The 11,784-nt window shown below is 47.1% G+C and overlaps 1 protein-coding gene across 1 annotated transcript, besides 1 other annotated feature; it reads left to right on the top strand.

Moving 5' to 3' along the window:
• Positions 1-1,789: 1,789 nt before the first annotated feature.
• P884DRAFT_241754 (putative deacetylase LmbE-like domain-containing protein) lies at positions 1,790-2,976 on the top strand (the record flags this gene model as incomplete). The annotated part of the gene is made up of 3 exons (XM_069440238.1): positions 1,790-2,012; positions 2,086-2,188; positions 2,255-2,976. The coding sequence occupies 3 exons, from the start codon at positions 1,790-1,792 to the stop codon at positions 2,802-2,804; spliced, it is 876 nt and encodes a 291-aa protein (XP_069298638.1). The 3' UTR covers positions 2,805-2,976.
• Positions 2,977-10,176: 7,200 nt separating this feature from the next.
• Positions 10,177-10,491: a sequence feature (Protein overlapping with rRNA (P884DRAFT_197671, KAL2178455.1) was converted to a misc_feature.).
• Between the last annotated feature and the right edge of the window lie 1,293 nt (positions 10,492-11,784).

Here is an 11,784-nt window from a genome sequence, read left to right as displayed (position 1 = left end):
TAGAAGGCCTATCTATAATAGGCAAGGACCTAGGGTATAGCCTTTACCTTAGAAAAGTACGAACTTATCTACTTTAACAGGGGCCGGAAATAGTAGTTATAACTACTAGAGCTCCTATAGCCTAGAGGGGGTATTACCACTATAGCCCCTTCGAAGTTAGCTAGATTCCTAGGGGTCTAGCTAGACTAGAGGCTATAATAGGGCCCCTACTATATAAAGGTAGCTAAGAAGCTAGAAACCTAGGAGTTTGCCCTAACTAGGCTTATTATAAAGACCTAGGGCCCTAGCCTACTATAGGCCTACAAGGTCTATACTAAGTATATCCGTAGCACCCTAACTTATAGGGCCTCGAACTTCTATAAGCCTACCAAGCTAGGGGGTAAGCCAGAAGGCCCTGCTAGGGAACTATCGAAGGCCTAGTATAGGGCCCTTTAGGTAGTTACTAGGGCCTATAAGGCTACCCCTATCCGCTACCTTGAAACGGAGGCCTAGGTACTACCCCTTGACCTCTATCTTAACAAGAGGCTAGCCGACTTCAAAGCTAAACTTGACTAGCCACTCCTATAGACTAGGGCAGGCCTAGGGGCCTCCTAGGTCCCTATAAGGGCTCTTATCTAACAGGCCTATAATAGGCTTAGCTAGAGGTTCTAGAAGAGAGGGACTAGGGTAAGGGGCTAGGAGCCGAAGCCTATAGCCCTAGAGGTAGCAAGGTTAATAGTCCGGTAGTAGGTCTAGGAGGGCTATAAAGGGGGTTAACCCCCCCTATAGACCTTATAAAGTGGATTATAAGCTATAGAACTAGCTATAGTAGCTAGCTAGAGCAACCGTTAGAAGGCCGACTAAGCTAGTAAGAGGATATAGTATATATTAGACAAGGACCCCCTATATCTAGTTTTTATAGGGGAAGGCCTATAAAGGTACTAGGGCCTAATAAAGGCCTAGAGCTCCCTACTAGTATAGGCCTATATAGGGGCTATTAGCCTCCGTGACTTTCTTTTTAGGGTTCAAGTCCTAGGGGTTAGTACTCCTTACTATGCCTATAGCTAAGGGAAGGAGACTATAAAGCACCTAGTTATCTAGTGCCTAAACCTACTAAGAAGCTAAATATAGGAATCCTAGGAAATATAGTTATAAAGGGACCTAGACCTTATTTTATAGGGTATAGGGACCTATAACTATCGTTTGGTAAGGAGGGTTCTATAGTAGCTAATAGACCTAGGGAGGCTTCTAGAATACCGCCTCGTAAGAAGGCTAGACCGGGAGGGAAGGCCTCTATAGGGCTATTCTAGCTACTTCTCCTTTTCTCTATAGTATATTAGTTTTCTAGATTAGGCGTTAAAGGTAGGATAGAGGTTTTTATCTGGCCTATTAGGTACGGTTTCCTTTGTATATAACTAGAGAGGCTTTAGCATGCTTATTAGTATAATGGTGTAGGACTAATAATAATAATAATAATAATATATTAATTTTAAATATAATAAAATCTAATAATTAATCTTTATAATTTTATTAAATTAATTTAGAATTAATTATAAAGCATTTAATTATATTCTTTTAGAATTATAGGGAGGGATAAAGTTGACCTGACTAGTCTAAAATATTTGAAGTTTTGGTCTGGTCAGGTTAGCTTAAGCGAGCTCGCTTAATAGGGGGTTTGGTTAGCTTAAGTACAAGGGGTTTGGTCAGGTCACCTAAGAACTGCTCGGAAATTAAAGCTCCATCGCTTGCATCGCTCACCAAAGCACCTCGATACCCCTCACCAAAGCACCTCGATACCTATTTTGCTACAATGGACTGGCTCATTACGTTGGGTGTTCTCGCCTTGGCCCTACCGTCTCTCTACCTATATACGGTGTCCGTTCTGGCAACTCGGTTCCCTACCCTACGCAACAAAAGGATATGCCTGTTGATCGCTCATCCGGACGACGAGGCCATGTTCTTTGCACCTACGCTCCTGGCCCTCACGCGACCCGAGCTAGGTAACTATGTCAAGATCCTGTGTCTGAGTAGTGGTGCGTTGTGCCGATTTCAATCCCTTCCTCAACCATTTCTGCGATGTGACGAGCTGACTGTGGGGGGGGGAAGGGAATGCATATGGGCTTGGCGAGACACGCAAGAAGGAGCTTATCAAGAGCTGTATGATGCTAGGTGTGCACAAGGAAGACGACGTTTGGATTGAAGAGAGCCGGTAAATCTACTCCCTTTACTGCCCCTACCCTACTTATCTGTAGCAAGCTAACCAGCTCTTCTGCAGTGACTTGCCGGATTCCATGACCGCGACCTGGGACGCGACCAAGATCTCGAACCTCCTCTGCGTACAGTTCGCGCCTGACCTTGTTAACAAGAAATCCGCGTCCGCGAAACGCCCCGCTAACGCCCCGACCGCCTCCATCGATGTGCTCATCACCTTTGACCGCCATGGCGTGAGCGGCCACCCGAATCATGCTTCCCTTTACTACGGTGCGCGAGGCTTCATTTCAGCCCTCATGCGAGATCGTTCTGGCTGGGCCTGCCCCGTCGACTTGTACACACTGACCACAGTGCCGCTATTTCGCAAGTACATGGGCTTCTTTGACATCGTCGCTACCCTCATCTCTTGGGCCCTGCATACCCCTATGCGCGACCGCGCCCACCCCGGCGGCCTCGTCTTCCTCTGCGGCCTCGGCGCTGGCGGTGTCAGCACCGCGTGGCGCGCCATGGTGGACGCGCACAAGAGCCAGATGGTCTGGTTCCGCTATGGTTGGATCACTTTTAGCCGATACATGGTAATGAACGATCTTCGGCTGGAAAGGAACGCTGTATGAGCCTCGCGGGGTTGTAGGACTTCTGCCTCCCATGATGTTGTAGGTGGAGACCAATAATTTTCTCATCTGGGATGGGCTAAGGTAGTAATGCTGCAGTGTATATTAAAATGAGATCTCCATCCCGGTATATCTATAAACGGGAGAAAAAGGGAGGGAAAAGGATATACTTATCTAATTAGTAGTAGTGTCCGACCTACCCTTAATAGCTATAAAGATAACAATAGAGCTTCAAGCTTATCTGTCATAGGTAGTTTTTTAAGTGTAATAGATTCGAGGCCGCCATAGTGGCATGTAGCTAGACCAGAACACGCTAGGTAGCGCTCTAAAGACACCAACACGATATACGAGGTGTTGACGTCCGAAGGAGCAGCACTACCTCATTAACAAGTCGCGTAGGCGAGAGAGTCTTGAATCGAGAGTTGGAGAACCCGGCAGGAAGAGCACTCTACAACTCTCGGAGTGTTAATCACTCCGGGATTCCTCAGAATGCGCCGGCAGCGCTCGGAACGCCAACACAATGGACAGCGACCGCGGCATGCATATAGTGTCGCCGTCCGAGGCCATAGTATTGTCTATATTTGGCAAAGCGCGTTAAATGATCTTCTCCCCGAAACACGGGAGTCTATTGGATTCGTGATAGGAAGGGGTTCTCGTCAAGTGTATTACTATCTACGGGTTACAGGGAAAGAAGCAGGAAGGGTGGCAGAAGGGAGCTCGTTAGCCCCTCTCCGACGCTTTAACCGGCTAGCTCGTTCAGGGAAGACTAAGACGTATGCCTGTCGCAAGTATAAACAGGCTAGCTGGCTTGACAGATTAGGAGCCTACTTGATTTTACCACCTACAAGCTATAGGAAGCAGGAATAGCGGCAGAAAACGGATACTAGGGATGTTTATTAACCGTCAGCTTAACTTGTCACGAAGCGCGTTATAAAGAATGCTACATATAGACTAATCATACCTAGTTTAGCAAATGTATAGGCTATAGGTACGCCTCTATAGGTATAACCCCTCAGTAGCTACATAGGAAGCCTACTAGGGTGGGGGAGGCGATAGGGAGAGGCGCCGAGATCCATTGAAAGTAACCTACAGTGTAGGAAGGAGGCTACGAATACGCATCTTTGGTGCCGGTAAGCTCGGATCGGCAGGTGCATTAGACTCTTCTTATTCGGGGAAGAGGAGGAGCGGCACGGAATGGGTATCACAACAAGAAGGGTAGCATTCGCCTTGTTAGGGAGGAATTCGTCTACCATATACTCGTAGTGCCTACAGTACCACCCTCCTCCTCTTGACCGGTTCCTCCTACCTCTCTCGGAACTCCCTCAAGCCAGTATGACGCGCGGTCTATTATTAGCTAACACCATCTCGACTCAGTTCATTGATTGGCCTGATTTAGGCCGCCTAGTCACGATACACTCCATCCCCGCCTGCCCGTCGGCCTTGGACATCTAACTATTTGGTATACAAGCACCAATATTCCTGAAAGTGTCGTGCTTACGAGCTGGCTATATATGGCGTTCATAGGTGTCTGTCCATCATGCAACCCTCTATGATAAGTCGTAAATTAGTGGCAAGCTCGCTTCTCTTTTCCATGTTGATCGACGAGGTAATAAGACTGACTATAGTGCTGTCTCGGAACTCTTTCCTTATACAAGCGTCGATACCTCCCCCTCCAAGTAGGGTGCTCTCCGGACGCCCTGCCACGACTGGGTCGAAGGCGTTGGATGACATTGCAGCCACCCCCCCCCCACCCCTCCCCTCCCCTATACCGTGCCAAGTGAAGAGACTCGTGTCTAGTTGATGCCTTTCACGAAGGGCGTGCTGGCCGGCAGCATGGTACTACAACGTAGGTTCCCATCCCTTCTTCGTAATCGAGTCAGATCGCTACATCATCGAATCCGACCACTAGAGCAGAAGCCGTGTCATCGAGTTAAGTACCTTGACAATTCGACTTACTCGGCGTGCTGGATTGTGCAAGCGGCTATGCCCGCAAGCCCCCGCAAGCAATAGTGACAAATGGTCTGTACCAAGTCGTGGTCGCCTCCAAATTCGCGTCATCTCTATACCTTCATCCCCGTCTTTCATCCCCCTCTTTTATCCACCTCCTTCCCTTCTTCATCTACCTCCTTTCCTCCTTCTCCGCCTCCTTCATCTACCTTTTTATCTCAACCTACCCTACTAACAAAACCATAGGTGGCGACTCTAAGAACTCGACAAGTGAGAAGCGTAGTAGCATCCGACGTCAGTGGATCCCATACCAACCAAGAAGCCAGCACGAGCGACGGGCCAATATTGCGAAAAAGCGCCTGCGCACCGCTGCGAGAACCACAAGCCTGCTAGAAGCCGTGCCCGTCGGCCCCGCTGTCGCAGCGTTTGAACCGGCATTGTCCCCCTGCCGGTGCGGATCCTGTGACATGGGCTTAGACGGACACGGCAACTGGATGGAGGCCAAGTGCCATAGAGAGGGAGATCACGCCCATCGTTGGGAAGCACGGTGCTCCTGCTGCACCGAACGACTGAACGGAGAGTGTCACTGCGACTGGCCCTCTGGGACCCTAGTTCTCCTCCGCTGCATCATCTGTGGAAAAGCAATTTGTGAACCGGGCTCGACAGGCACGGATACTTGATGAAGGCCAGGTGCAACGACGAGAGAGATCACCAAGACTAGGTGCAGAAAAGGAAAAAGGGACACCTAGCAAGTCTATGCAATTGACGCACCGACCACGTGACGTTGGTGGAGAGTGAGGATGGCAAGAACGGCGACGATACTGGATTTAAATACTATAGGATTAGACTCTGGAAGAGTATCGCCTTAATAAGCATTATGGATAAAAACATCTACCTCTTTAACCAAGCTTCTAGCGTATTTCGAAAGGCCCTAATACTAAGCGCGGCATCCAGTGCAATAAAGCTCTCGGCATTACCCTCGGTCGCGCCTAAGCGTTCTCGAAGAGTGTGATATATAGTGCTGGCCGAAATCTCAATATGCAGCATGCGGTTTCCGGAGTAGCCACTTTTGTTTACTACCCCTGAATTTTAGGATGAACAAGCAAGATCATGACCTTTCTTCGAAAATGGTATTGGATTGACAGGGCTACAATCCTTCGCAGCCTAGCCTTCCCTCGCAATAAAGCCAACCAAGAGGAGGGAAGGCCGATTTCTCGCCGTCGCCACCCTGCGGACCACCAGCGACGGATTGACTCGCAACAACGGACGAAAGCGCTAACTCCGGCCCCCTTGAATGCGAAACACGGTGAGCAAGGCGCAAGGCTGAGCCCGCCCGTGACCTATCACGAACAACCGCGTCCAGTCTCGCACACCTCATGGAGATGGTGTGGCCGCAAGATGACCGCTGATCTAGGACATGTGTCGCTGGCAATGCTCCCAAACCTGATTTTACAATGCCGAGTGTACAACGGGCTACCGAGGTATGAGTAGGCGATAGGGACAAATCTACGCAGCGAGTAACGATAATTTTGTTGCAATTCTGCGAGGTTTGGAAGAATCAATTTTCCCGATTCCTTCTCGAATCCATTATCATACGCATAAGGTATAACCTCAACTTGCTACGAACGAAGTGACTTTGACCAAGACCGAAGCTTTGAATGGTAACCGGGTTGGGCATGGCCCTAATATCTGTGCTCAGGCCTTCCTTGGCAACCATTTCGTCAAACATTACCAGGTCTTCCGATTTCGAAGCCCTAAGCGTCACTTTATCCATCGTAGCCAGATTACAGTACGGCCCCGTCATCGAGTCCGTACGAGACGAGCCGAACTCGAGAAGCTTCCCGCTCTTAAGTTGTCAGCACAGATATCCCTCACGTAGATTCCGAGGTTGTTCAAGGAGCGGATATCTCGTAGTATCTTGCGTAGGTTTCTGGTGTTGACTCCTGAGTCACCGGGCACCAAATCCTTAATAATGGCTCGGATTCGGCGGTCGTGTCCGGTGGCCCGGAGAAGGTCCTTGTCGATGGCCTTATTGCCCAGATCAACGCCGCAGTCTTGGAGAAATTGCTTATCCCGCTCCGACAAAAACAGATATCCGTGGCATGTGACCGCTATCTGTCGTTTCAGTTGCCGTTTTTCTTGAGCCTCCTTGAGGGCATATATTCGAGATTCAATCCTCACCTTAAAGACATAGCCTTGCCCCACAGACTGGCCTTCACAAGTCTCTCTAGCCATTCTATTGGCACATTTTGGTGTTGGAAGGCGTGCAGATTTGGACCGGGACAAGGAGGTAGCGGCAACGCGACGGATTTTTCGACTTCTCCGGTTAACTATCATGATCCTTCAAGTCCGAGCTGCAATAACATGGGTGGGAAATGGTAGGCCTGGTGTTCTCAGAATGACTCATAAAGTGAGAAATACCGTGAACTGCTTTGGTCCTGGGGCCCTGGATTTTGCACGTTCTTTATCTATGGCATCGCACGACCTCATCTGCCAAGGGGTCGGCCACACATTCTTTCCCTCTCTCCCTGTCTGCCATCCCCTTCCTCCCCTCTCTTGACGACATTGGCGCTGCTCTCGGGCTGTATTTGTCCCCGACTCGATGTCCTGGGGCCGTGTTCCTAGCTGTTAGTAGAAGGCGTCGTTCGGTGATATAAAAAATGGGTAACTTGTCCATTTGACACCGGTGACAAGCCCTTTCCGCGCATCTGTTTGGGGCTGGAGTTTGGGCCAACACGATGAGGACGGACGGGCGTGCAGCATGAAAGCCCTCGCAGCCGCTCTCCAGCCAATCATGATGCGACTCGACCGATGCGATCACGACCGTATGGGCAGTCAGCGAGGGCGGCGCTTCAGGAACGGTTTCCCAATTTACTATGGTATGATGGGTAAGTTTGACCCCCTGCCTGGGTACCGACAGGGGGTCCATACAGAGGGCCCACACACACCACTCTCCTGTTTGCCTGCCAGAATCAAGATAACAAATATTACATTAAACTACTATACAATTTACTAGTATTTGATATACATTCCATCTGCATCGATTACAGCCTGGCAACGCCTCGGATTTATATCTTCGTAAAGCCCGTCAGGGCTGCAATCTCGGATGGACCTTTCTTAGCATCATAGTAAAGAGTATAAATACGGAGCTTATCCTCGTCGGTAAGATGTTTTGTATGGGGGGAGTCTGCATTGCGTGGCATCTTTGGATTTCCGAGAAGTCTGTAGAAGAATTTTGTTAGGCCAATTGCTAGGAAAAATAGGTAGGAGTGACCTGAGAGGATTATCGGTGAGACCCCTGTCGGTACCTAGACAGGGGGTGAAACTTTGGCTCGCTACCACAGTATACTAGTGCAAGGCCTCTTTTCTCATTCTGGACTAACCTCATTGTTTCTTGTTCTAACTAGCCTGATTAGGTAGTATACATTATAGAATTTGTAACGCTATAAGGGGGCTGTGCCTGGTATTACATTGTAGATCACAGATTACTATGGTATGATAGGTAAGTTTGACCCCCTGCCTAGGTACCGACAGGGGGTCTATATAGAGGGCCTATATATACTACTCTCCTATTTACCTACTAGAATCAAGATAATAAATATTATATTAAACTACTATACAATTTACTAGTATTTGATATATATTCTATCTATATTGATTATAGCTTAGTAACGCTAAGGTATTAAGTTAAGGAGTTCTTTATAATAGTACTCTAGTAGTTTATTCTATACCTCTAAGATATATCTTTATAGTTATTCGTACCTAGGATTATCCTCTAAGCTATATTTATCCTAAATCTAATCCTTTATCTAGTTCTAATAGGATTTAATAGGATTCAAATCAAGAGAGTATAGTAGCTAATCAAGAACCCGAATTCCTCTTTCCTCTAAGTCCTTCTATATTTCAAGAGCTATATACCTAAGAGTAGAATCCTATATAAGAATAAGATATTAATTAGGATCCTTATAAGAAAGTTAAATCTATCTATCGATAATTAGAACTATATATTAATAATAAGAATTAGTATTAATAGTTCCCTAATCCTTTTCCTAGAAGATCCCTAGTCCTTTCCTAGAATTAGAGAAATAGCCCTAGAATATCTAGCCTCTCTTCTATTAATACTTTTCAATAATATAAGTAAGATCCTATTCCTTACCTAGCTACTAAGTAATAAAGACTCTCTAATAATAACTACTAAAAACCTAGGTCTTATTAGTCTAGAGAATCTTACTCTATTACTTAGAGGTCTAATTAAGATATTCTTATACCTAGGCTAATCGAAGTTATTAGTTCTTTTTAAAAATAGGAGGCTTTATCTAGGTAATATAACGTTAGAAGCTAAGATAGTAAAGTGCTTTCTTAATTACCTAGACTCTATATCGGTTCTTAAAAAGAGTTATCAATAGTTAAAGAAAAGGTATTCTTCTCCCCTTACAAGATCTGGTAATAAATATAATAAGTTCTTTTTCTTCTTCTTCGGTTAGGGAACGTAGCTAGCTAGAGCATTTTATAATTATTGTTATTCTAGAGTAAATGATACCTTGGATTTATATCTTTATAAAGCCCGTTAAGGCTATAATCTCAAATAGACCTTTCTTAGTATTATAGTAAAGAGTATAAATATAGAGCTTATCCTTATTAGTAAGATATTTTATATAGGGGGAGTCTATATTATATGGTATCTTTAGATTTCCGAGAAGTCTATAGAAGAATTTTGTTAGGCTAATTGCTAGGAAAAATAGGTAGGAGTAACCTGAGAGGATTATTGGTGAGACCCCTGTCAGTACCTGGACAGGGGGTGAAACTTTGGCTTGCTACCACAGTATAGATTACCGCTTTTGCATTTACCCCTGCTCGGGCGGAGGCTCGTACGAGCGGGTGAGCCAAAAGTGGCGAGTGCTCACCCCAGCTCACCCAGCTCACCCGGCTCACCTGCCAATGGGGGTGAGCCGGAGCCATGCACGCAAAAGTGCCATATTCCCGTTAAGCTCTCTTTGCAAATCCATGCCCAAGTTCAATCTCTACCTATATAACCTCGCCTCTAAATGACGGGAAGTAGGCCGCCTTTTCCTCCTGGGCCTACTCGCGTCACCCATCACTGAGGCTGGCCGAAACCGAGACTACCGAGACAGCAACGGGTAAGGATTCCTGCAACTGATACTAGGTACCCGGCCAGGTCTGGCGCCTCAGCGCCCTTCTCAGGCTGAACCCTGAAGCCACCCATACAGCGAGGTGATGGTGGGTTGGGTCAAGAACAGGAAGCCATGATTCGACTCTATCGGAATCCCAAAACGGAGAAGCGCCTGCCGTCAGGGAACGGCGGCAGAATGATAGACTATAAGTGTGCTTAACCTACAGACTCTCATTTGAGAGTGGTGTGCTTCTTTTTAGTTGTAGTAACTCTACGAATTCCGAGGAAGGAGTCTCTCTAGTCATGTTGCCTGCAGAAATTTACGGGGCAAAAAAAAAAAAAAAAAACCTGGGAAAACCCCATCACTCTCCACCCTAGCGAGAACGGGGCGGCGCCCACCAGTCCAACATGCAATGACACAATGTCGAGAACGCCACCCAGTCCAATAAAAGGAGCTCTGGCCCAAGTCCCTAGCACATACGACCATAGGCAGTAGAAAATTCGGGATCCCGTCCGCTCTCCCATAGACAAGCTACTGACCGCCGAACTAGTACTCAGGTCGGTGACGACTGGGGAATCCTCGGTGTTGTATGTTTTTGATTCCGTTTCTTTTTACTTTAGCCTTGTGCATTATATATACAGCTTTCGCTTTCCATCGGCGCTAGCGGGCTAAGTTTACGCCGAAGGTGCTAGTGAGTGAGCGGTTGGGTGGTCACGTATATAGAAAGGTGCCGAGGCAGCTCGCTTACGGAATACATAAGACCAGGCAAGTGTGGTCAACGCGTTTTGAGAGTGGAACGAGTTTGATTCTATACACCCCTTTTCTCGGGAGATCCAGTAAATAGCCGAGCATGCCGTTGTGGAAAGTTGTACTATTTGTGTGCGTATCACAACCATCGGTCATTGACCATGAAATGAATAGTAATAGGCTTTGAAGCAGTCAGACCGGAACAGGGAAGAGAGGTTATAATAGCTCTCCTACGTCTGCCCAAATAGGCATATCCCAGCACATTCCAGAAAGGCTTGAAGCCATCATTATTGACGACGCAAGCGGCTATTAATTAGCTCTACGCCTCTACGTTGCCCTTGATTATCATTATGGTAGTTCTACTTTGATGTGGACTTTCGTCAAAGAGATCAGCATTCGGCGACAACAGCGCCCACGTTAGAATCAGTTCGCAAGCGCTATAGAACGACTCTGAATGGCATCATCGCAGTTCCTGCGCTCTGCGTGGCAGTTTGCTCTTGAGCTGAAACAGGCTCTGGCTTGTGTTCTGTCAGGTCGGTAACAAGGTCGGGGAATTTCTTAAGGGGTCCCAGATTGATTGATAGGTAGGTACCTATTAGTTATGGGAGTTGGAGATTGAGAAGCGGGTCTGGGCTAAGGTATACTAGGTTCATCCCACCCGTTAAGACCACATTTCGAGATACGGATTTAGAAGCGCATGGCTTTTTCGACTGCAAGGGCTGCAGGAGTTGACCTGACCAGTGCGTAAAGCTCGGGTGTAATTAATTCAGGGATGGGTTTAATCAAGCCAAACGAGTTGAGGTCCGTTAAAGCCACCGAGACCTGCGTCAGTCGAAGTCATCGACAAGTCCCTCCACTTCGTACCCCCTTCCTACCTGCTTCTTCAATCCCTTTCGGAGCATGAAGTGGTAGATACCCAGAAAACGCCACGGAAGAGCGTTGTGATGTGGCTTTTTTGTTAGGTGAGAAAGGTAAGGTAGTTATCCCACACATCACGTTATGACTTTGATTCTGAATTATTATCTGCTGACATGTAGCTAATACCTAATTAAGGTAACTACATCAAAAGCAGGCGGGAAGCGACGGCTCGGCCATAGCATTTGCCATAAATAGGTAATCCATAGAAGTGAGTTCTGGTGTGAACAGATGGTGATAAT

This window comes from Thermothelomyces heterothallicus, assembly GCF_042370625.1.
Source record: "Thermothelomyces heterothallicus CBS 202.75 unplaced genomic scaffold P884_scaffold_8, whole genome shotgun sequence".
Lineage (NCBI taxonomy): Eukaryota > Fungi > Ascomycota > Sordariomycetes > Sordariales > Chaetomiaceae > Thermothelomyces > Thermothelomyces heterothallicus.
The sequence above is the reverse complement of the archived record's forward strand: the minus strand, read 5'-3'. Positions and strand labels throughout refer to the sequence as shown.